This window comes from Bombina bombina, chromosome 2 (genome assembly GCF_027579735.1).
Source record: "Bombina bombina isolate aBomBom1 chromosome 2, aBomBom1.pri, whole genome shotgun sequence".
Taxonomy (NCBI): domain Eukaryota; kingdom Metazoa; phylum Chordata; class Amphibia; order Anura; family Bombinatoridae; genus Bombina; species Bombina bombina.
This window is the reverse complement of record NC_069500.1, coordinates 1,202,659,128-1,202,686,115: the sequence shown is the minus strand read 5'-3', so window position 1 is coordinate 1,202,686,115 and position 26,988 is coordinate 1,202,659,128. Positions and strand designations below refer to the sequence as shown.

The following is a 26,988-nucleotide window of genomic DNA, read 5'->3' as shown; positions in this document are numbered from 1 at the left end:
GCTCAAAACATATATCCTACCTTCCACATTTTAGATGTTCTTTCCAATAATATTTGCACCGTTTTGGAACAGTAATGTGTTCCCTCATTGAGTTTAAGACACTGTAGTTATTAAGCTATCTTGTTAGAGAGGAACACAAAATACATTTTAAAAAGACGACTGATCATTAAATTGCTAAAACTATCTATCTATGTGATGAAAGTTAGTAGTTTTGTAGCTATTACTAGTGACTGTTGTTTTTAAGTTATTAATGTAGAAATAAGTTCTGTTTCAGAAAAATTCTATTGATGTATTATTGGGATTTCTGGACAGTACTACAGCTGACATGGCTGTATATATTTTCATAAAACTTAGCATGCTGATATCTTTTACCTTGATCTAATGCTTTTTAAGTTATTTCATTCAGATTAGCTTATTTTTTTGGAGCAGTGCAGGCTGTACAGTTATGTCACCACCTGACATGCTCAGTTTTGTGTTTTTCTCTAGCACAATCCATCTGCTGTGTAGGAATCTCTCAGCAGGGATAGTCTGTAATCAGTGCTAAGGTCACACTTTGCTTTATTGTGATTTCATGGGCTTTGCTGCACTCTCACATGGTTTCATAGTAAACTTATTTAAACTGAGGAGGGAAATAAAGTGACTTTGCTGCACATGCATGCCAGATTCACACTCCCTTGCAAGTCCTGGGGTGTGCATCCTGATTGGCTGCCTAAAGTCCCTTTACAGCAGCATGTTTGAGGTAAAATATCTTTGCAGTCTGTTTTTTTGTTTGTTTTTTACAAATATGCTTCATCACTTTCAAGTGATTCAACATTTGGGTATCATGTCCCTTTAATTCTCTAAAAAAAAAAAAAAAAAAAAAAGGACAGACCATGGAAGTCCCAGAGAGAGAGAGCTGCCTTACATATAAACTTGTGAAGCTCTCTGAGATACAGAATATCACAAGGAGAAGTGATCTTAGCAGGGGATAATTTTGCACTAATATAAATGTATAGCAGCAAATACAAATTAAACTGAAATGTTTTCACTACAGTTTAACTTGTATTTCTCTATAGTTTAGTTACAAACTTTGCCTACCAGGTGCATGCAGGTGAAGTTTGTAACTAAACTAGGGGCAAATACAAATTTAACTGAAATGTTTTCACTACAATTTAGCTTGTATTTGCCTCTAGTTTAGTAACAAACTTCACCTGGCCTGCATACAGCTGGTAGGATAAATCAGTGAGACCTCTGCAGCAGTAGCATGCTTAAAGAATATGAGTTGTGAAAGCACTTCAGACAGTGAAGCAGCTTATATCAGCATTTTGCTTGAAATGGCACACATACTTTCAATAAAAGGATGGATATAGATACATACAATTTCCATACTTTTCTACAGCCCAATGAAATCACACTGTGTATTATATACAATCCTTCTACATATATATATAATACATAATTACCAAAAAGGGAGTTCCTATAAAGGCTTAAATGTAACAAGATGTAAAACAATGTGTAAATAGCAGATACAATTGATTATTCAAGATGCAACAAAATACAACAAACAAATATGTGCACAAATAAAAAATAGGATTGGCCAATGTAGATTTAAATTAGTCCAGACCCCCCCCCCCCCCCAAAAAAAATGCAAAAAATTGTGAAGTATCCCTAATGAATTACTGATAAAAAAATAGTTCAAGGTTCCAATGTGTGATGATGCACTCCAATGTGAATGTCCAGGATCTCCTATATAGTTATCTTGCACGAATGTTACATTTATAAAACCTAAAAAATAAACCAACAATAATGCAGATTGCTAAAATCAAATAAACCCACAAAATTAAAATAAGGCTTACCAGATTACCTCTGGGTTAAAGCATTTGTATAACACAACTCATTTAAGCAGAAAATCACTGAAGGTTGATGCGTTTCGGTCCTAGATGTAAGCCTTTTGCAAGACTAGGGATACTTCACAATTTTTAAATTTTTTGGGGTTCTCGACTAATTTAAATCTACATTGGCCAATCCTATTATTTTTTATACATGAGCATATATTTGTTTGTTGTATTTTGCAGCATTTTGTATAATAAATTTGAATATTGCTATTTACACATTGTTTTATATCTTGTTACGTTTAAGCCTCTATAGACGCTTAAATAATCTTAGATTATTTGGGATCTGGCGCTGCTTTTATTATTTATAATATAATAAAACATCATATTAGTGCCCCTTCCTGCCTAATGAAAGTGTGTGTTGTTTATTTAATTTTAGAACAAATTAAATAATTTAATAAAATAATTATTTTAGTTTTTTGTATTTTTTTCTAAAGCTGCCTTTTTACATTTTAAAATGTATCTGTAGATTATATTTGTTTTAATTTTTAAGGGAAAAACAAGGAAAAATTGGTAAAAAAGCACTTATGTTAAAGCCAGAGTTTGTTTTCTATAAAATTTTTAAAAGCAAGCAAATTCCTAACTTAAACTGCCTCCACTCCACTCTTGGGAGCTTTGCATGACTTAATCAATTGCATCACTCATGACATCACACATTACATTGTTGATGAAGTCATCATTGACATCAGTTGTGCAGAAATATATGTTTAAAGAAACACTGAGAAATAACTTTTGTTTATGTGATGCCACCAAAGAATTGTGTTGATATTGAAGGTGAGCAGGCGGTATCTGCAAAAGAGAGGGGATAAGAGAAGGTGCCTGTGTGCAAGGGAGAGGGGGACTGAGAGGGTGAGCAAGGGCTTATATGCTATTTTAACATGATTATGAATGGTATTTTAATAAATCCCCTTATTTAAATACCCCAGCAGGAGCAATATTAGAAACACTACCAGGATCATATTAATAAATTAATATTAGATGTCAATTGTTAAAAGAAAAATACATCACAGATGTGTGTTAGGATGTAACTTTTTGAATAAAATATATGGTGTCACAACAGTTTTAAAAATGTATACACCAATGTAGTGTGAACAGGATATTCATATAAATGTCAATATCACAAGAGATTTGCCTCAGTTCTAAATAATTTATTCTTGAATACTAATTGCAAAGTACTAATTTGCTTAGGACAAAAATACAATAAAATACTAATATTTTTCTGTACTTATACCCTGATAATATCATGTAAAAAATGTCCCCATCGTTTTATTAGGCAAGCAATGTTTTATCATCCTTTTTATTTTTTTATATCCAGGTTCCATGTCTTCCATGTCTTCCAGTTTTTAGTGTCTTGGTAAATGTTTACTTGATGGTTCAGTTAAGCGGAGACACCTGGATAAGATTTAGTGCCTGGATGGCATTAGGTAAGCAGTAACTAATATTTTCGCAATTGTATTGTGCACTAGAATTAATGGATTAATCTGGAGTATATATACGGATCATATATCTCAATGTGCATTAGGCAACAGTTTGAAGTCTAAATAACAACTCTTTCTAATATTTTTATGCAATCTAAAGCAATGGAATCATATTTAATACAAACAACTGACAATTTTCAGTGTATGTAGTTATTTTCAAATTATAAAAAAGCATTGTATAGAAGATAGGGTGTAAAATTTGTTATATTCCTTTAAAAAATATAAAGAAAATATCCACGTTACGGAAGACAAGTTTTCTAAGATTTTTTCAAAATATTTTTTTTTTAAAAGCCGTTATTCTGTGAAGTAAAACCTTGTTCTGTATCGTGAGAGTATAAACATTTGGTGAGATTGTAGCAGTTCCGTTGTTTCAATGGAGCTAAACTCATAAGCTTGCACTTTCATGATTTATATGGTTTGATTTTTTAAAATCCTTTTATGAAGATGGTATAAGCTGTGGGCATTTTCATCTGCAAGATATTAATTTTCCAATTTCCATACAGTTGTTCTTGATTGAAAATCCAAATCTTGGGAAACTGAAAAATGCATTCTTCCTAATTGATGAATATTAAATAAGTATAATAACCACTGTTCCAGTATTATCAATATATAATATAATAAAAATATAATAATATAATGTCCATATCTGATACCCATAACAAGAAGTTAACAACCGAAAACACATTTGTTAGAGGTTATCTGTAGAAAGTATTTCAAGGCAGAAGCTTTTTATGGACAGAAGCAATTGGGGATTGTGATCACTCGAAAAACACAATGACAAAATCGTCCGAACTTCAAAACTTGATATCAACCTGAAAAATCAGAAACCATGTGATCGACCCCTCAATAAGCAAAGAAATTATACTCATTGGCAAAAATCCTTTAGCTGCAGTCGCAATCTGCAAAATAACAAGTTTTGCGGTACCACTATACCACTGAAAGATTTACCATTGCGCACAGAATATGCAAGTCTCCCGTATTACAAGTCCCGGTGGTTCGGCTATACCGCTAGCGTTTTAGCCTTTACTCAACTCTCCATTTCGCACTCAAAAAATTAATTTGAGTGTGGAATTTTCATTCCGCCTGTATTACAGGTTATGTTTGGTCCGGCTATTACCCTAGCATTATAGTCTATACTGCCGCTACCTGAAACCAGTAGTTATGGATTTTGCGAAACAAAAATGTTTCACAAAACTCATAACTAAAATGTTACAAAGTACACTAACACCCATAAACTACCTATTAACCCCTAACCCCCCCCATCGCAAATAGTATAATAAATTTATTAACCCCAAAACTGCCACCCACCCACATCGCCAACACTAAATAAACCTTATTTACCCTTAAACCGCCGGTCCCCCTAATTGCTACTACTGAACTAAAACTAGTAACCCCTTAACCACCATCCCCCACAAGGCAATAAACCTAATTACACTATTAACCCCTAAACCGCCACCCCCACAACGCAATAAACCTAATTAAACTATTAACCCCTAAGGCGCCATACCCCAAAACGTAAATAACTAATTTAATCACTAAGACCCCTCACCTAACACCCCCTAAATTAACCACAATTACATAAAATAAAAAAATACTAAGTTAAAATTAAAATAAAAAATCCTAACATTACTTAAAAAAAATAAAAAACTAAGATTAAATTTAAAATAAATAAATATAAAATTACAGAAAAAATAAACCAAATTATCAAAAATAAAAACAAAAAACCTAATCTTATACCCCTATAAAAATAAAAAAGCCCCCCCAAATAAACCCCCCCCCCAATCTAACACTAAGCTACCAATGGCCCTTAAAAGGGCCTTTTGTATGGCATTGCCCTAAAGTGATCAGCTCTTCTACCAAAATAAAGCACAAGTTACCCTCTAAAAATAAAACCCCCACACACACATTTGTATGGGCATTGCACTTAAGAGGGCAATCAGCTCTTTTGCAGCCCATTAAAATAAAAAAAATCCCTAATCTAAAAAAACATCAATTTCTCTCTTTTTTTAAGTTTTAAAAGCGCTTTATTGTTATTGTCAGTTACAAGGTACAAAATATTCAGTAAATTGCGTTTACAAGATGTGAATGGCATGTTGGCAACCAGTGCCTTATACAAGATATGGTTAACAGCTGTATAACGTCCTTAAAAGAAAATTCTGATCTGAAAAGGAGATCATTGTCCATATGGGCATTCCAGCCCTCGTAGCTATGTGAACATGAATTAAAGAAGCATTACAGGAAAAGAAAGAAAAAAACAATGATTTAGAAGTGGTTCTTAAAGCCTCATAAAATAGCGTAGGCCTCTCAACCTGAAGTAAATTTCAGTTTATTGTCCCTATGTCATGGTCCCTATGTTAATGATTGCAAGTACTGTCATGTGATGCCGTGGCCTGTTCTTCAGTCATGTTGTGTGAAAAATAAACACTATAGGATTTTTTCACCTTTAATTCTGATTGGCTGATAGAATTCTATCAGCCAATCGTAATTCAAGGGATGCCATCTTGGATGACGTCATTTAAAAGAACCTTCATTCGTCGTTAGTCGTCTGAAGAAGAGGATGCTCCGCGCTGGATTTCTTGAAGATGGAGCCGTTCCGTGCCGGATGGATGAAGATAGAAGATGCCGTCTGGATGAAGACTTCTGCCCATCTGGAGGACCACTTCTGCCGGCTTGGATGAAGACTTCTCCCGGCTTCATTGAGGATGGATGTCCGGTCTTCAAAACTGTAAGTGGATCTTCGGGGGTTAGTGTTAGTTTTTTTTATGTTTTTTTTGGGTGGGTTTTATTTTTAGATTAGGGCTGTTGGGCTGAAAAAGAGCTAAATGCCCTTTTAAGGGCAATGGGGAGCTTAGGTTTTTTTAGTTAGGATTTTATTTGGGGGGTTGGGTGTGTGGGGGGTGGGTTTTACTGTTGAGAGGTTGTTTGTATTTTTTTTTTTACAGGTAAAAGAGCTGATTTCTTTGGGGCAATGCCCGCAAAAGGCCCTTTTAATGGCTATTGGTAGTTTAGGCTAGGGTTTTTTTTTATTTTGGGGGGGGCGGCTTTTTTTATTTTGATAGGGCTATTAGATTAGGTGTAATTAGTTTAAATATCTGATAATTTCTTTTTTTATTTTGTGTAATTTAGTGGGGGTTTTTTTTGTAATTTAGGTAATTGTATTTAATTTTAATTTATTTAATTGTAGAGAAATGTTAGGTGTTAGTGTAAGACAGGTTAGGTTTTCTTTTAGAGGTAAATTTGTATTTATTTTAACTAGGTAGTTAGTAAATATTTAATAACTATTTAGTAGCTATTCTACGTAGTTAAAATAAATACAAACTTGCCTGTAAAATAAAAATAAACCCAAGCTAGCTACAATGTAACTATTAGTTATATTGTAGCTAGCTTAGGGTTTATTTTACAGGTAAGTATTTAGTTTTAAATAGGAATTATTTAGGTAAAGATAGTAGGTTTTATTTAGATTTATTTTAATTATATTAAAGTTAGGGGGTGTTAGGGTTAGACTTATGTTTAGGGGTTAATAAATTTAGTATAGTGGCAGCGACGTTGGGGGTGGCAGATTAGGGGTTAATAAATGTAGGTAGGTGGCGGCGATGTTAGGGGCGGCAGATTAGGGGTTAATCATATTTAACTAGTGTTTGCAAGGCGGGAGTGCGGAGGTTTAGGGGTTAATATGTTTATTATAGTGGTGGCGATGTTCGGAGCAGCAGATTAGGGGTTAAGTATCATGTAGGTGTCGGCGATGTCGGGGGCGGCAGGTTAGGGGTTAATAAGTGTAAGATTAGGGGTGTTTAGACTCGGGGTTCGTGTTAGGGTGTTAGGTGTAAACATAAAATTTGTTTCCCCATAGGAATCAATTGGGCTGCGTTACGCAGCTTTATGCAGATTTTTTGCAGGTGTTACTTTTTTTCAGCCGGCTCTCCCCATTGATGTCTATGGGGAAATCGTGCACGAGCACGTAAAACCAGATCACTTTCAGCAGCGCTGGTATTGGAGGGTGGTATGGAGCTCAATTTTGCTCTACTCTCACTTCTTGCCTGTTGACGCTGGGTTTATGAAAACCTGTAATACCAGCGCTGTGGGAAAGTGAGCTGGTTTTACGTGCTCATGCTCGTGTTCAGTTGTTTCTGTCTTAGTGCCTTGGCCAGGGAAAAGCCCGCTTTATCATTTACATCAATGTTGCTTTACGTTGGTATTCATTTATAAGGTGTTTATTGAGCTCATCCCTTGTTTTTGTCAGTGAGCTCAATGCAGTTGTTGAGGTGGGGTTTCTTTTATGTTCTGATTCCCAATATCTTATTTGGGACATAGCACGGTGTGCTCTTTCAATAGCCATTTCTGGGGCACTATTATCTCTCCACACAGTCCGAAACAATGCTTGGAGACAGCCTTCTAATGCCGCTGGTTGTATGGACTCTGGTATTCCCTGAATTCGGAGGTTGTCCCTCCTTCCCCTGTTATCCAAGTCTTCCACCTTTTCTAAGAGATGATGTATGGTCTCATCTTGTTCATATACTAGGCGGGATATATATTGGATATTATTATATGTGGTATTATAGTTTTCTTCAAAATTTGTAACTCTCTGCATCACCCTTGTCAAGTTCCTTTAAGATCAGCATACCAAGTTTTCACTTCTGACATGATTTATTTGGTGGAGAGAGATTTTAGATATTCCTTAGTGAGACTTAATGGATTGGGTACCATGGAGGGTTGATTCTGTAGTCCTTCTGGTTGCGGATGGTTGTTAGAGGCAGTGTCAGGGAAGGCCAAATTAGGCTCTGGCGGTTTCAAATATTGTGTAGCATTTTAAAATTAGAATGGCTGTCTGGTTTATTAGATTTGCGTCCTGGCATATTATATTAACTGTGGTGTCTTGGAAGGGTCCATGCAGATCAGTTATATATGATAACAGTAGGTTGAGCTTGCTGCGTGAGATGGCCTGTCAAACCTGTGTATGTATGTATGTTATCCACTTGTTGCTGGTTACACTGACCTTTAGAAAGTAGTCCTTAGTGTCCGCTGAGTGCTGTGTTCTAGAATAAAATGTCCAGGGTAGTTGTCACAGCAATGACTGTGAACTGCAGGGTGTGGTACTATTAGGAAACACTCTGTGACCCATTAAGTTAGGCCTTACCAGGTGTTTGGCGGTGCTTCTTTGTGGCAGTCAGAGTTATTCAAGGGTGTGCGTGGTAATGCACAGCCCGCCTGCGGCCTAGTCTGGTATTGGCTCTGAATCTTGCGGCTTACGTGGCACTCGCCACTTGTTTCACCAGATGTTGCTGGCGAGCTCTCTTTTGTGGGGTTTGGGTAGCGTGGTCCTGGGAGCTGTCTTCCTATGCAGCCATTTCACTGAAGGCCAAGCTCCGCCCCTTAGATTTATTTATTTCCTAAGATATGGTGAGTCCACAACATTATCAATTACTAGTGGGAATATCTCTCCTGTCCAGCAGGAGGCGGCAAAGAACACCACAGCAAAGCTGTTAAATACCACTCCCCTTCCCATAACCCTCAGTCATTCTCTTTGCCTTTGTCAATGGAGGCGGTGAAGTTTGGTTTCTGGAGAAATTAAATCCTTTATGTGGATAGTTTTCTCTGCAAGCAAGGATTTGGGTATAGCCATAGTCCATGTCAACCTCTGCCGCAGAGTAGTGGTGGCTTTTAAGCAGTTAGGAAGTTGTAAAGTGGTGCTTACTTTGTTTCCTAACATATTGTTGCCCTAAATGTAGAAAGCTAGAGTTGGTTACTCTGTTCTTTCTTTTTTTCCACTGGTCTCTGTTAGGAGTTTGGGTCCTTTTACGCCTTGTGAGCTGTCTTCCTACCGGACAGCTAGAGTGCAGGTAAGTGCTTTTTTTGTCTTCTAGGTATAGGAGACTTTTGCACTTTTAAAAGATCCATTATTTATTTTTTATTTATGTGATTTAGTAATCCTTTGAATAGGATTTGATAGGCAGTATGCAGGCACTATGTGATTTGGGATTTGCACATTAAGACTGGGTGCTGTTAAATTTTTAATTTTTTGGAAATGTTTGTTTCTGTGGTAATGGTTGTTGCTATGTCTTTTTCAAATTTGCGTGCCTTTTTTCTTGTCTGTGCTTTGCCGGATGTGCTGGTCATGTGATCCTTGTGTTTGTTATATGGAACGGATCGGCGTCTCTGTGTTGTTGCTGCAGTCTGTCTCAGTGTATATGCAGTTGTGTGGCAGTCTCTGTGTCCTCTTCAAGTCCCCTGAAATTGCGGTAGGCACCTCACTGCTGAGGTGTAGAGGTTGTCAAACTTAGCTTTTTTTTTAACATCTTTTTGCTTTTTTTGTTTCTCTTAAAGTGTGAGTTGTCCTTTATTCATATTTATTTTCTGAGACTGATTTTTCTTAGCTATGGACATGGATAATGATGATATTATTTTTAATAAATGTTTATTATGTTTAGAGGCGCAAATTGTTTCTCCTTTGCAATTTTGTCCTACTTGTTTAGCTAGTACGCTACAATATAAAGAGAAATATTTGACTTATGAGCCTAATGTCTCTCAGGATGGTGCTGTTCAGGCAATGCCGCAGCCTTCTCCTCAAACGTCCCAAGCCTCTATGGCGTCACATGCAGTGCCCTGCGGTTTCTCTCAACCTCCTGGTGGGGTATATTTGCCTGCAGATTTTGCTGCTCAGATATCTTCTGCAGTATCTGAAGCTTTATCTGCCTTTTTTTGTTTTAGGAAAACGCAAGAGGAAAACTAAACACTTAATAGATTGTAAAGTTCCTGTTTCAGCATCTTCTATACAGGTTGATCCTCCTCATAATTCTACGGAGGATGTTCCTTCTGAGGGTGAAATGTCTGATTCTGACAGTGTTAATCTTTTGTCTGAGGTGGAAAAAGTAAGCTTTAGGTTTAAGCTTGAACACCTTCATGTTTTATTAAGAGGTTTTCACTACTTTTGATGATTCTGACTCTCCTGTTGTAGTTAACCCTAAGAAATCTAGTAAGCTTAATAGATTCTATGATGTCTCTTCCTTTATGGAAGTGTTTCCTGTTCCAGATTGAGTGGTGGAGATTATTGCGCAGGAATGGGAAAAAACAGGGATTCCGTTTTTCTCCCGTCTTCAGTTTTTAAGAAGATGTTTCCTATTGCTGAATCCATTAAGGATTCTTGGCGCACGGTGCCAAAAGTAGAAGGGGCTGTTTCTTCTCTTAGTAAGAGAACTATGATCCCTATAGAGGATATTTGCTCTTTTAAGGATCCAATGGATAAAAAGCTGGAAGTATATTTAAAGAAGATGTATGTGCATCAGGGTCTTCAATGGCAACTTGCAGTTTGTATTACCACAGTGATAAGTGCAGCATCTTATTGCTGCAATACTTTATCTGAATCTATTTTAGAGGAGACTTTGTTGAAGGAAATTCAGGATAGGATTAAGACTCTTAAGTTAGCCAATTCTTTTATTTCTGAAGCTAATATGCAAGTTATTAAATTAGGGGCCAAGCTGTCTGGTTTCTCTGTCTTGGCTCGCAGGGCTTTGTGGCTTAAGTCTTGGTTAGCTGATGTTTCCTCCAAGTCTAAGCTTTTGCGCTTCCTTACAAGGGTAAGACTTTGTTTGGGCCTGGACTGGCAGAAATAATATCTGATGTTATGGGTGGAAAAGGATCTTTTCTACCACAAGACAAGATTAGATTTAAGAGACATCAAAATAATTTTCGTTCCTTTCGTAATTTCAAAGGTCAAAAGCTTTCCTCCTCCGCTTCCAAACAGGAGCAATCTAAGTCCTCTTGGAGACCCAGTCAGTCCTGGAGCTACGGGAAGCAATCTAAGAAACCCTCAGCTGAGTCTTAGTCAGCATGATGTGTCTGCCCTCGGTCCGGAATCGGATCAAGTGGTGGGCAGACTTTCCCTGTTTTTTCGGGAGTGGTTACAAGATGTCCCAGATCCTTGGGCTGTGGGCATTATTTCTCAGGGTTACAAGATAGAATTTAATTTTCTCCCTCCCAGGGGCAGGTTTCACCTCTAAAGGTTATCTGCAGATCAGGTAAAAAAAGAGGCATTCTTGAACTGCGTTGAGGATCTTTTCTCTCTGGGAGTGATTTTTCCAGTCTGTTTGTAGAGGGAACTTTTCGTTCCATTTTAGACCTAAAGTTTCTCAACAGGTTTCTCAGAGTGCCGTCCTTCAAAATGGAGACCATTCGGTCGATTCTTCCTATGGTTTAGGAAGGTCATTTTATGACGACCATAAACCTAAAGGACGCTTATATTCATGTTCCTATTCACAGGGATCATCACAAATTTCTGAGATTCGCTTTTCTAGACAAACATTTTTAGTTTGTGGCTCTTCCGTTTGGCCTTGCCACAGCTCCCAGAATTTTCTCAAAAATTGTAGGGGCTCTCTTGGCAGTGATCAGTTCTCTGGGAATTGCAGTGGCACCTTACTTAGACGACATTTTCGATGTCTACGTCTTTTCTACGTTCCCACAGTTGGAAAGAAAAACTGGGAAAGAGTTCCCTTGTTCCAGCTACAAGGGTGGTGTTCTTAGGGACTATAATAGATTTCTTATCTATGAAGATTTTTCTGACGGAGGTCAGGAAATCCAAAATTCTCTGTGCTTGCCTCTCACTTCAGTCTACTGTTCGGCCATCTGTAGCCCAATGTATGGAAGTAATTGGTTTGATGGTCGCTTCCATGGACGTCATTCCCTTTGCTTGATTCCATTTGAGAGCTCTGCAATTGTGCATGCTAAAGCAATGGAACGGAAACCATTTGGATCTGTTCCAGAGGATAGATCTAGACGTATTAAAAAGAGACTCTCTTCCATGGTGGTTTTCTCAGGAACATCTGTCTCAGGGCACATGCTTCCGGAGACCTTCTTGGGTGATTGTGACCACGGATGCCAGCCTGTTAGCCTGGGGAGCAGTCTGGGACTTGTTAAAGGCGCAGGGATTATGGACTCGGGAGGAGTCTGCTCTTCCCATAAACATCTTGGAGTTGAGAGCGATTTACAATTCTCTGATAACTTGGCCTCAGTTGGCTTTAGCCCAATTTATCAGATTTCAGTCGGACAATATCACCTCTGTAGCTTACATCAACCACCAGGGAGGAACTCTGAGTTCCTTAGCCATGAGGGAGGTGGCTTGGATTATTCAGTCGGAGGAAGTTCACGATTGTTGTCTATCTGCAATCCACATTCCAGGAGTGGACAATTGGGAAGCAGATTTTCTGAGCAGACAGACTTTTCATCCCGGGGAGTGGGCTCTCCATCCGGACGTGTTCTCTAAGTTACCCTCAAGTGAGGTGTGCCGGAGTTGGATCTGATGGCGTCTCAGCAGAATGCTAAGCTTCCAAGAGATCCGCAGGCAGCTCTGATAGATGCTCTGGCGGTGCCTTGGAGGTTTGGTCTAGTTTATCTGTTTCCTCCGTTTGCTCTTCTTCCACGAGTTATTGCTTGTATCAAACAGGAGAGAGCGTCGGTAATTCTAATAGCTCCTGCATGGTCTCGCAGGATCTGGTATGCAGACCTAGTGAACATGTCATCTCTGCTTACTTGGAGGCTGCCTCTGAGGAAGGACCTTCTAACTCAGGGTCCTTTCTTCCATCCAAATCTCGTTTCTCTGAAACTGACTGCTTGGAGATTGAACGCTTAGTTTTGTCTAAACGTGGTTTTTCTAAATCGGTCATTGAGACCATGATTCAAGCTCGTAAGCCTGTTACTCGGAAAATTTACCATAAGGTATGGCATAAATACCTTTTAATGGTGTGAATCTAAGGGCTACTCTTGGAGTAGGGTTAGGATTCCTAGAATTTTGTCTTTTCTCCAGGATGATCTGGAGAAGGGGTTGTCAGTCAGTACTCGGAAAGGTCAGATTTCTGCTTTATCTATTCTGTTGCATAAGCATTTGGTGGTCGTGCCAGATGTTTAATCTTTTTGTCAGGCCTTGGTCAGAATCAAGCCTGTGTTTAAGTCGGTTACTTCTCCTTGGAGTCTTAACCTTGTTCTTAAGGTTTTGCAGCAGTTATCTTGGAAGGTTTTGTTTCTTGTTGCTATTTCTTCTGCAAGGAGAGTTTTGGAACTCTCAGCTTTGCAGTATGATTCTCCTTATCTTTCAGGCGGATAAGGTGGTCCTACATACTAGGTTAGGTTTTCTTCCTAAAGTGGTTTTCGGTTAGGAATATTAATCAGGAAATTGTTGTTCCTTCTTTCTGTCCCAGTCCTTCTTCTCATAAGCAGCGTCGTTGCACAACTTGGATGTAGTGCGTGCTTTAAAGTTCTATTTATAGGCGACCAAAGATTTTCGCCAGTCTTCTGCCCTTTTTGTTTGTTTCTCTGGAAAGCCTAAGGGTCAGAAGGCTACTGCTACTTCTCTTTCCTTTTGGTTGAGAATTATGATTAGTTTTGCTTATGAGACTGCTAGACAGCAGCCTCCTGAGAGAATTACAGCTCATTCCACTAGGGCTGTCTTGTCTTCTTGGGCTTTCTTTGTTGCTATTTCTTCTGCGAGGAGAGTTTCGGAACTCTCAGCTTTGCAGTATGATTCTCCTTACCTTATCTTTCATGCGGATAAGGTGGTCCTACGTACTAGGTTAGGTTTTCTTCCTAAAGTGCTTTCGGTTAGGAATATTAATCAGGAAATTTTTGTTACTTCTTTCTGTCCCAATCCTTCTTCTCATAAGGAGCGTTGTTGCACAAATTGGATGTAGTGTGTGCTTTAAAATTCTATTTACAGGCGACTAAAGATTTTCGCCAGTCTTCTGCCCTTTTTGTTTGTTTCTCGGGAAAGCGTAAGGGTCAGAAGGCTACTGCTACTTCTCTTTCCTTTTGGTTGAGAATTATGATTCGTTTTGCTTATGAGACTGCTGGACAGCAGCCTCCTGAGAGAATTACAGCTCATTCCACTAGGGCTGTCTTGTCTTCTTGGGCTTTCAGAAATGAAGCTTCTGTGGATCAGATTTGCAAAGCTGCAACTTGGTCCTCTCTGCACACTTTTTCAAAATGTTATAAATTTGATACTTTTGCCTCAGCTGAGGCTTCTTTTGGGAGGAAGGTTCTTCAAGCGTTGGTGCCTTCTGTTCAGGTCCACCTGTCTTTTTCTCTCCCTTAGTCATCCGTGTCCTCTAGCTTGGGTATTGGTTCCCACTAGTAATTGATGACGTTGTGGACTCACCATATCTTAGGAAAGAAAACATAATTTATGTTTACCTGATAAATTTATTTATTTCCGGATATGGTGAGTCCACAACCCCACCCTTATATTTAAGACAGTTATTTTTTACTAAACCTCAAGCACCTCTACACCTTTGTATTATTCCTTTTTCCATTTCCCTTTGGTCGAATGACTGGGGATTATGGGAAGGGGGGTGGTATTTAACAGCTTTGTTGTGGTGCTCTTTGCCGCCTCCTGCTGGACAGGAGAGTTTTTCCCACTAGTAATTGATGACGTTGTGGACTCACCATATCCGGAAATAAATAAATTTATGAGGTAAGCATAAATTATGTTTTTAATTTAATCTTTGGGGGGGATTTTTTTAAATTGATGTTAGGATTTTTTATTTTAATTTTAACTTAGTATTTTTTTATTTTATGTAATTAGGGTTAATTTAGGGGGTGTTAGGTTAGGGGGCTTAGTGATTAAAGTAGTTATTTGCATTGTGGGGGGATGGCGGTTTAGGGGTTAATAGTTTAATAAGGTTTATTGTGTTGTGGGGGATGGCGGTTTAGGTATTAATAGGTTTATTTTATTAGTAGAGATGTGGGGGCTGGCGGTTTAGGGTTTAATAGGTTTATTATAGTAGTAGCGATGTGTTGGGCCACCGGTTTAGGGGTGGTTAAGTTTATTATAGTTGTAGCGATGTGGGGGCCGGCAGTTTAGGGGTTAGTAGGGTTTATTATAGTAGTAGCTATGTGGGAGGGCCGGCGGTTTAGGGGTTAATAGGTTTATTATAGTAGTAGCGCTGTGGGGGTTAATCACTTTATTTAGTGTTGCGATGTTAGGGGGCGCCGGATTAGGGGTATTGAGACAAGGGGTTTATGTTAGGGTGTTAGGTTTTACATAACTTTCTTTTCCCCATAGACATCAATAGGAATTGCGTTACGGAGATCGCCATTCCTCGATCGCAGGTGTTAATTTTTTTTGTCTAGCACTTTCTCTCCATTGATGTCTATGGGGGAAAATGTGCACGTCAAGTCCGGCCTTAACGCACCATACCGCACAACAAAAGAAGGTGTTTCAGTAACTTGTAATGGCAGCGCTATGGAGAGTGCAATACAGATAATTTTTTGCGTCATTTATGCACCTGGTTTAGCGCACAACTTGTAATCTTGGTCCATGTTAGGTATATGTGGGTTTTTTGTGGCACAAATTTATTTGAAAAGGTTGATAATGGGGTTATTCTAAAGTTTTTGAACAATTTTAAAAGGTTTTGAAATCTCAAAGCTATGCGGTGCGTTTCACATGGGAATTCTGATTGATTAGAATGGAGAAGTTGGGTAGAACACGGATCTTCAAGTTTAAAATAACACTTCTAGCTTCATTTTACAAAAAAATGTTTCAGACCTGAGTAAGGGCCTAGTCACGTCAAATCTTATCTTTTTGTTTCATAGAGCTTTATAAAAATATTTTTTCAACTGTGGATAGCAGTGGAAACATTACTTCTAGAGAAGAAATAAACAGTTTATTCCTACAGAACTGGGCTTCAGGAGAAGTGATTTAAGAAGAAGAGTTTAGTGAAAAAATATTTAAGGAATGTTTATTGATTAATGGAGGCTTTTGCAATCTCCAAGGTGAACAGCAAAGCCAAAGAAAAAATGATAGGAGTTTATTGTTTGTACCATACGGAGGTGCAATTGTCCTTTAAAAACTTACAATTTTCCTTCCGCAGAATTATATTTGTGATTTGAATGATATGCTTAGAAAATAGTATTGTACTTCAGATCTATGGGCAAACAAATATTGTTTTTCAAGAATTAAAGTTATTAATGGGATATAAAAGTGCAAAATTAAAATGTTCTAATATGCATATAACTATATAACACATAGCTGAACAAATCTGATGAGCCAATGACAAGAGGCATATGTGCATAGCATCACTCACCAGCTAACTCCAGTAGTCCATTGCAGCTTATGTGTTTTCCTATCTATGCTTTTTAACAAAGGATACAAAGAAAGAGAATCAAGTACATTTGATAATAGAAGTAAATTTAAAATATAAGTTCATTATTTGTCTATCATCCATTTATCTATTATCTATCTATCATGTATCTATTATCTATCTATTATCTATCATCCATCCATCTATCATTTATCTATTATCTATCATCTATCTATTTATTTATTATCTATCATCTATCTATATATTTATTTATTATCTATCATCTATCTATCCATCTCCCAGTCCAGAAATTCAAAATAGTTCTTGTTTTAAACTAAGGAGTTTGTATCTTTCATTCTTGCAGGTTTCGTTATTTACTTTGCATATGGCATTAGACACAGTCTTGAAGGCAAACCCAAGAAAAATGAAGCGGAAGAGGACGATGCAGACTCAGAAAACAGTGGTATAGAGGACAAAAGTATAGCAAAAGAAAACGAGGAGGAAAATGCGAAAGAAAGTGATCACTTTATTTTGCACGAAAGGACAAGTGAATGCTAGTTGGCATTATCAGAAAATATTTAAGATACTGTTTGAAGCAGAAAACTGTACCTGCAATTGGTTAAAGTTGCCTTATGTTTGATGTTAAAACTGCTGCCAGAAAAAGAGCGAACAGTTCTAGGGCACGATAAGACGGCTCTGTTCTGTGGATCTATTTGTTTTCCACACAAAAAAAGGTCATGTCTATTTACCATGAGAGACATGAGGTCTTGCTGCTAACTAGTTTGAATATGTTGTATTTCAAGCTTACCCTGTGTCTTTTTCTTTGGCACTGCAACATGATTCAAGTACTTGTACTGAAATATGTAATTCCCTCAATTCATAAATAACTATTTTTTTTAATGGTATGAACTAAAATGTGAAATTCAAAATGTCACAGGGAAGATGCCCACATTGTCTGGTTACAATGTTTCATGGCCACAATTTCATACAAAGTATTGAAGCTTATTTTGGCCTTAATCGTCCTGTATTTGTGGTGTAATTTCCCCCCAAAATAGATAAATTGTGTATGTGTGTGTGTATGTATATATATATATATATATATATATATATATACACACACATATACAGTATATATAGTGATTCTGCAGTTCAGTATAAATCTGAGAATTGTGTTCTACTTATCCAACAGCAGAGGAGCAAGCAAGTTTATTACACCAAATATATACCTCTACCACCCTTTCATAACAGCATTTTAACCATGTAATACTGTTTATAAATCATAATATTCTATGTGTACTTAATATAACATTTTAAAACACTAATCTATTCAGAACTTGGGAGACACAGAACAGGAAAAACTCAGGGTACATCCATACATATCAAATGTGCCAAATAATTCTATACACCAGCTGTGTCTTACACTTATGGTTGGTCATGTTCACATAGTATTGTTTATATTGGCCTTTAATATAGACCATTTTATTTAGAAAACATTTGGAAGTTTTTTTCATAGTATTTTATCTTTGTATTATGTATAATAATCTCTTTAACTGCTTGAAAGGCCTGTAAAATATTGCTGTCCCAAACCAAAGCATTGCTGGCCATGAAGCTTACAAGCAGTATGTATAACTAGTCTAACACTGTTACGATATTAGGCTAAGGCACTAATTAATATATGTTGTATTTTATTGATCTACAAGCTACCTTGTAGTTTTTAAAACTTAGCTTAGCTTTTTGTTGCAATACGATTGGTGGATCATTCTTTGTATTTGCATAAGATTAAATGTTAAATATTTAAATTTTATAAATGGGTAATTTACAGCAATATAAAAAGTTCAGTTTAGCAGAGAGAAATATGTAGGGAGAAAAACAATAGATATAAACCCTTTGTTATTAAAGAATATTTAAATATTGTTGAATGCAAAAATCAGAAATACGTTTTCCCTTTGACACCTGTCAAAAGGATGTTTGTGTACATATATTAACCATCCAAAAGGATAAATTTACTTATATTTTTGAGACTTTTCTAGGCTGCTAAACATCTCCAATGTTTTATACTACTATTCTGAAAAGGATTATATAGGGATTGGGGAGTTTTGTTTCATGAGAACCCTCTTAGTAGCTAATTAATTTAGATCTATAACTGGTTTCTATCTATTAAGTGAAATTTCTGTTCCCTGATATATGTTTATTTGTAGTTAGGGTTGTCAGGTGTCCAGTATTTCAGCTGTCTGTACTGTAATTTATATGTAAAAATACTGGACATTTAAAGGACCATTAAATACAGTAGATTTTTTATGACAAATTTAAAAATATTGTTTAATTTGCTGCCCCCTGTATTATGTGACAGCCATCACAGACTAAAAAACGTATACACTGTGAACTCTTACACATGCCCAGTAGTAGCTAGACCTTCAGAAAGTGTACATAAAAAAGACTGTTCAGAATTTGTGTATGTATATATGTGTGTGTGTATGTGTATATTATATATATATATATATATATATATATATATATATATATATATATATATAATGTTTAATTTGTAGGTGTATGCACTCTCACCATCTGTCAACAACTGCCAGGGTGCTATAAGGATATGTCCATATTTTCAAAAATAGAATAAGCACTGAAGTCCAGTGAGTGCTTATTCTATTTTTGAGAATTTTTTTTTTTTATTTATATATATATATATATATATATATATATATATATATAATTGGACGTTTCGGCTTGTCAAATTAAGCCTTTTACAAGACCATGTTATCTTAATCAGATTAAAGCTGTTAGGTGCTCTATGCCGCCATTCATGAGCTCCGTCAGATTTCATCTGATTAAGATAACATGGTCTTAAAAAGGGCTTAATTGACAAGCCGAAACGTCAAATTTACTTTGTGGATGCAATGTGTATTCTAATCTGTTAAATAATATTTTGTGAAAAACAAATCCTGTGAGTGCCCTCATATTTTGGAAAAATTTGTGAATACTGGAGAGGAGACACCAAGGCTCAGAAAAAGTGATACAGCTGGGAGTGAATGCATGGAGACTGTGTATATATGTGTATATATGTATGTATATATATATATATATATATATATATAAAAAATAGTATGGTCCTGAAGATGCACAATCTGCCTGTTGAATTTTTATATGAGCAATGAAAATTACTCAGAAGAAAAGTTTGACCATCTTTAATATGTAAATGTGCCCATAGCTGAGGAACTTGCTTACATGGCAACTTTGAAACCCATGACAGTTTTTGCCATCGGTTTCTAAATGTTTATATTACCTGGATTAAATAGAATCTGATGTGTAAGATAATCTATACTACAAATTGCCAGGAAGCATGACTATTACTGCTTACAGAGAGTTAAAACCATGAAGTAATCAACTCAAGGAGTTAGTAAAGGTTTTTTAAAACTAATATATCTCCCCAAGCCACCGCCCCTAACATTTAAGGCATTTTTTGAAGATTTATTCAAAAATGCCCTATCTATTTTTAGGCATGATTTTGACTTGTGTATTTATCTGAAATAGTTGAAAAATACTAAATTAGTATGACTGAAACCTTCATATGAAACTATAAGATGAAATTGGTGTTGATTTCCTAGGATTTAAAAGATATCCTGTACCTGTTGAGATGGTCCACTTAAGATGTTAATCATTGATTGGCCACCTGTGCCAAATTAGAGAAGGTTTCAGGTTCCTGCCATGTTACCAGCAAGATCTAAGTTTACTCTAAATACATTGATAAAAAATACTGTGAATATAAATTATATAAAGCCAATATTACGCAAAATGTATAACTAAATCCCATTGTTTGGTTTGAGCAATTTGGGATTTGTTTCACATATGTAAGGCACCTTGTTTAAGAGACTGATTTAAGAGCCTGGTATAATTATACCCTTTTGTTTTTGCACATGCTAGTTTTATTTCATGTGCCCCTAATGCATTTTCTTTGAGTTGTTTTATTTATAAACATGGTTATCCTCAAGCTACAATAGAATCATTTGAGAGACGCTTCATAATTTAAAGGGACACTATACCCAAAAATTTTCTTTCGTGATTCACATTAAGCATGAAATTTTAAGCAACTTTCTAATTTACTCCTATTATCAAATTTTCTTCATTCTCTTGGTATCTTTATTTGAAATGCAAGAATGTAAGTTTAGATGCCGGCCCATTTTTGGTGAACAACCTGGGTTGTCCTTGCTGATTGGTGGATAAATTCATCCACCAATAAAAAAGTGCTGTCCAGAGTACTGAAACCAAAAAAAAGCTTAGATGCCTTCTTTTTCAAATAATGATAGCAAGAGAACGTAGAAAAATTGATAATAGGAGTAAATTAGAAAGTTGATTAAAATTGCATGCTCTTTCTGAATTACAAAAGAAAAAATTTGGGTACAGTGTCCCTTTAAGAACATTTAGTGTATTATTTGAAGAATATGGTGCATCAAAAACAATATATGGATTGTATAAATAGTTGTTTAAAATAAACACATACACTAAATAAATATTCTTAAATTATGAAGCATCTCTCGAAATATGCTATTGTAGCTCGAGAATAACCATGTTTGTAAATAAAATAACCCAAAGAAAATGCATTAGGGACAATTTTTTTAAAATCTAAATATAGTCAAAATGGAGATGAGTTTTAATTGAGTTAACAATTTCTTCCTTTTAAAAAAATTTTTTTCTCAAAACTTACACCAAAAATGGACCAAATTCGAAGGAAGTTAACAACTTTTGATGGTCTCTGATGACGAGTCACTCAACTGCCCGGTTTATATTTTTACACAAATACGTTATATTGAATTTGGCGATTCATTTATTATTCTATTTTATGTACCAAATTGCTTTTCTGGAATCTAAATTATTTACCTGTTACAAATATAGCAATGGGATATCAATGTTTTGTATTATTTAAAAAAGTAATAATATCTTTAATATTATTAGCTGCTTTGATTTTAAAAATTGTATCTGTAACAAGAAATAGGTTCTTTAGGTTTTAAAATTCTTAGCACTATTAAAATGCCAAAATAATTAAACTGAACTTTGTTATTAAGCACAAAGTTTTTAGGACATTTAATTTTACAGAACTAGAATTTTCTGTAAAAATGTCTAATGCATCCAGTGTGCTTGATTACAGTGCTGGCACTTGTTTAGCTGAATCACATGACTCGTATAGCAATGTATTAAGACGATCAGTGTGTGTGTGTGGCAACTTCATTGTTAATGATTTTTTTTCTTCATAAATGGAAAGAGTCCACAGCTGCATTCATTACTTTTGTGAATTCGGAACCTGGCTGCCAGGAGGAGACAAAGACACCCCAGCCAAAGGCTTAAATACTCCTCCCACTCCCCTCATCCCCCAGTCATTCTTTGCCTTCATTCCAGGAGGTTGGCAGAGAAGTGTCAGAAGTTTTCGATAGTCTCTTATGGAGGGTAGTACTCTTCGGCATGGGACTAGAGTTTTAAGTAGTTCTGTCAGCCTCTCAGTGAGAGCATGGGTGAAAGTTAGAGTCCGGAGATGCAGGGAGAGTCTTTCTGCGAAACCAATCCTACTAATATTAACAGCTCCACAAGCAATCAGACGAGTAATCTTAATATCTCCTGAGGGGGGTTATTGAACAGGGGACAAAGACAAAGACACCCCAGCCAAAGGCTTAAATACTCCTCCCACTCCCCTCATCCCCCAGTCATTCTTTGCCTTCATTCCAGGAGGTTGGCAGAGAAGTGTCAGAAGTTTTCGATAGTCTCTTATGGAGGGTAGTACTCTTCGGCATGGGACTAGAGTTTTAAGTAGTTCTGTCAGCCTCTCAGTGAGAGCATGGGTGAAAGTTAGAGTCCGGAGATGCAGGGAGAGTCTTTCTGCGAAACCAATCCTACTAATATTAACAGCTCCACAAGCAATCAGACGAGTAATCTTAATATCTCCTGAGGGGGGTTATTGAACAGGGGGGTTTATAATCATGTTTATGTGATTCTGTCGGCTACTGTGTAGTGTTGCTTCGGCTCTTGGCTATTTTGGAACATAACGGCCTATATCTAGTGACGCGGCCTTTACGGTCGGGCGCGCTTTTGCATGGACTGCACGGTTTACCTTGTGACTCCATTTCCGCATTCCTGACCATGTGGCAATGGAGAAATCCTGGTCCGCTGGTGTCTGGTTCTCTGGAGGTGGTGAGTGCCCCAGCCATTGGTGGTGTAAGGGGCCGTTTAGATTTTTCTTATTGGTCCATTTTTTATTCAGTGTCCCAGTTATGGAGGATTCTGATTTTTCTACTCTTGTATCGCCATCAAGATTCTGGAAGAGGTTTGCAGACTCCAGTCTCACGCAATCTATATTTGTTCGTTCAAGCTACACAAGTAGTACTTTGTTTGGCATACGTCTTATATGAGACTTATCATGGACACTGGCACTTACTGGTACTCACGTATATAGTTAATACTCTATTCATGTCATATTTTTTATGAATATATGTCATTGATATATATGTTTGTTATTAGTGCTGACTTTACTACAACAGCATACATTTATATATATTTGACAGATCACTGTATTATTTAACAGAGTATATTTATATATAGGTTTTTGCACATAGTTGTGTATTTTCTGCACACTTATCATTGGTGTTGACACCAGTTCACATTTTCACAATATACTATTTCACGTCTGTTGACAGACAGATTTGCATATAACAGGCGCATCTAACTTTCACTAATATTTTGGAGGAGTATTTAAGCCTTTGGCTGGGGTGTCTTTGTGTCCTCCTGGTGGCCAGGTTCTGAATTCCCAAAAGTAATGAATGCAGCTTTGGACTCTCTTTCCATGAAGAAAAGAAAATTATTAGGTAAGCATAATTTATGTTTTTTATATATTAATTAACACTGACTAAATGGACTATGACTGAGCTTGACAAATACCCCAAGACAGATAATCTCCTAGACCCATAGGATTTTATTTCCGGCTTCTAACGTTCTGTATTATTATACATGTGTATGGCAAGATCATAGCTTGAAATGTATTTTTTAACACCAAACTATGTGATTAATTATTAGTAGTACAATAAATTATTTCTTAAGTGGTATACCAGGATATCTTATTTATAGAATCAAAGGTAAATAGTAAAGTAGATGAAACCAAAACTAGCTCATACGTACAAAACCGTTTGGAGCATGATAGCCTTCTTCCTGGAACAAATATCAAGAAGCCCCTTTGAGAATCACAATATCATAAATTAGCTGAAGCATTGTACTTTAGCCTTCGCAAGTTATTCAGTTAGTTTTTGGGCTTCAGAAAAGGTTAGTGTATTTTAGCAGTTCCAATGCTTTGCAAGTGTTTTTGAAAACTAGGTTATTATGTAGGTTTTGCATTGAGAGAATGCCACAACCTCTATCAAACAATATTTTTTTCAATATTTCGACTTCTAATAAATGTTAAAATTGTGGTTCATGCTCTATTTATGTTAACAAATTTCATCATGTTTATAGAATTAAACATCAAAATTGAATAAAATACAGAAAATATAGTTGGAGAACAACACAAAATTATAGGAAATTGTTTTAATAGACCACCATTGTCGATTCTAAATTAGCTGCTATGTGTTAGCTGCTGAACTTCTGTTGGATTGGAATACCATAGAGAACACAAAAAAACATCCAAGTTGAATACTTTTTTCATAGTAAGTGTAATATCTATAAATGCATTTTTAATCCATTGTGTGACATTGCAACCTCTTTTTACAACAATTCTGAAAGTCACAGAATAGATTCGCAGCAAATATGAATTAAAGGGGGGAAATATTCTATTCAGTAACTATTTGTCAGTTTATTTGTTTTTACCTAACAGACTTAATATTACCAAAGTGTAAATTATTTTGATGGGGAAATTGTTTAAATATTGGTCGAAAATCTTAGTTTTTCCCAAAATATCTACAATTTCTCACCATTTTAGGCATACTGCTCATCATGCTTTGTTCAATCAAACCGCCAAAAAAAAATGTGCAGTTTAAATGAGAGGAAGTGCTTTAAAAATTGAGCCATATTGTGTACTTACATTTAACCAATTCTAAGTTAAGGGGGCTGGTTTATGCTTTCTAAATATTAATATGAAATGCTTAAAAACTATTTGTATTAATTAAAGAAATATATGTATTAGGTGATGTATTACTGCTTACCCATGTGATTTTTATATATTGCTCTTTTGTAAAAATTCTTTGCTAGATTGTTAGCTAAACTGTATGTCCCTCTATTACAACCTTTTTGTCTGTATTTGTTGCCACGTTCTATACTATGGTCAGTGCCGGCTCAAGAGATTGTACTACCTGGGTTCAAGAATGAAATAATCCCCCCAGCTGTCAACTACAGTCTAAACAAAACCATAGTCATTTGTCTCAAAATTCAAGGTTTAGTAGATTTAAGTTTCACATGAAAGTCTGCTGATTAGAGTAACTTTTCTTAAAAACAGTATTAGCCAGCATATGTGTCCGGACCATGTGTTAAATGCCACCTGGGTCGCATGGTCCAATTATAGAGCCAGCCCTGACTATAGTAGTAAAATGTGTTCTCTGTATACCTATTGTTTTTATTAACAGATATTAAGATGATATTATTCTACAGACATTTGCAGTTTTATGTATGGTGTTTTTATTTGCCCACTGTATGTATTTGTATATAGTGCAGATGCACCTAGAGAAGGTTTAAAGTTTAACGTCAAACAAAAAAAGCTTATTTTCGCTTAACAGGGTCTGTCATGAAAAAGTATCTTACATTTTGCATATGAAAAGTAAGACAGCACATTTGTTGATCTTTGTGTTTTTACAAATAACACATTAGCTTTGTCCTTGTAAGATACCCAAAGTAATTATGTGAATTACACAGTATTGCCTTTACATCTTAAATATAAATTTGTATTCTTGACGTAATCTGTATGTGACATAGTTTACTTATGTTGAGCACATATGAATCATGACACATGTTTTTTCTTAATGTAATATATGCTCTGTAGAATTGTAATGTATCCTTTCTGTATTTTTTTACAATATATAAAAAATGACAAAAGTCCTTGTGAATGTATTTATTCTTAATTATGTTTTAGTCCTGTCTTGAGGGTCTTTTACAAAAATATTTTTTATATATGTCCCTCTAGATCTATGATGCAAATTTGGATTTTTTTCCATTTTCTTGGCAGTTTTTAAATGCTCACACATTCTAGTTATGAATCTATGAAGGTTGGCATCAGATCTTTTTTCATAATATCTGAATGCATTTACCCTATACATGGTATTCTATTTGGCACTATATATATCCTAGAAATCTATAGCGAATCATGTCCACCCGACATCGCTGAATGCTGGCAGCATACACTGTCGGATTTAACATTGCAGAAGCATTTCTTGTGAAATGCTTGTGCAATGCCGTCCCCTGCACATTTGAGGCCAATCGGCAGCTAGCAGGGGGTGTCAATCATCCCGATCGTATCTTACGACCGCTGCTTCTTAACTTAAGTTTCCAGCAAGCCAGAAACTTCAGGGGTAGAAAGCAGCATCTGCTGCTTAATAAATCTACCCCTATAGGTGTAAAATGTAAGCTAATGTGCAGCGATTTTAGACTTTTCCTTCCTAAGATAGGGAGAGTCCACGGCTTCATTACTTACTGTTGGGAGATACAACACCTGGCCACCAGGAGGAGGCAAAGACAAACCGCACCAAAGGCTTAAATATCTCTCCCTCTTCCTCATCACCCCAGTCATTCTTTGCCTTACATCACAATAAGAGGTGGCAGAGAAGTGTCAGATGATTCGGAGAGTCCTAGAAAAAGGGTATCTGCCCTTCGAGATAGGACTAGCGTTTTAAAGGGACAGTCTAGTCCAAAACAAACCTTCATTATTCAGATAGGGCATGCAATTTTAAACAATTTTCCAATTTACTTCTATCACCAATTTTGCTTTGTTCTATTGGTATTCTTAGTTGAAAGCTAAATCTAGGAGGTTCATATGCTAATTTCTAAGCCCTTGAAGGCCGCCTCTTAGCTCAGGGCATTTTGACAGTTTTTCACCACTAGAGGGTGTTAGTTCATCTGTTTCATATAGATAACACTGTGCTCATGCACGTGGAGTTCCTATGAGCCAGCACTGATTGGCTACAATGCAAGTCTGTCAAAAGAACTGAAATAAGGAGGCAGTTTACAGAGGCTTAGATACAAGATAATCACAGAGGTAAAAAGTGTATTAATATAACTTTGTTGGTTATGCAAAACTAGCGAATGGGTAATAAAGGGATTATCTATCTTTTAAAACAATTAATATTCTGGTGTAGACTGTCCCTTTAAGTAGTCATGTCAACCTCTCAGTGAGAGTATTGATGAAATGTTTTTTACACATAAAACACTATCACAGGGTCACAGTGTGGCTCCCTTATACCTTGATATGATCCAGGGTTAATATCCTCTGAGGGGTTTATTGAACAGTTGGGGTTAATTAATCAGTGTATTAATTATTTAGATGCTGCTTTGTGTGATTTTATTTTCTAAGTTCATAGACTGTGTGTTTTTGGCTGGAACAAACAGGTTTCGTTT

The 26,988-nt window shown here is 36.3% G+C and overlaps 1 protein-coding gene across 2 annotated transcripts in view; it reads left to right on the top strand.

Annotated features, from left to right (window-relative positions):
* The window catches only part of SLC7A2 (solute carrier family 7 member 2), a 189,279-nt gene extending 163,803 nt beyond the window's left edge, over positions 1-25,476 (top strand). For both annotated transcript variants that reach the window (XM_053703918.1, XM_053703919.1), the window contains exons 11-12: positions 3,187-3,295; positions 16,775-25,476. In XM_053703918.1, the coding sequence (XP_053559893.1) occupies positions 3,187-3,295; positions 16,775-16,968 (303 nt within the window). In that variant the 3' untranslated portion in view covers positions 16,969-25,476. The remainder of the gene's footprint in view (positions 1-3,186; positions 3,296-16,774) is intronic.
* Positions 25,477-26,988: the final 1,512 nt, after the last annotated feature.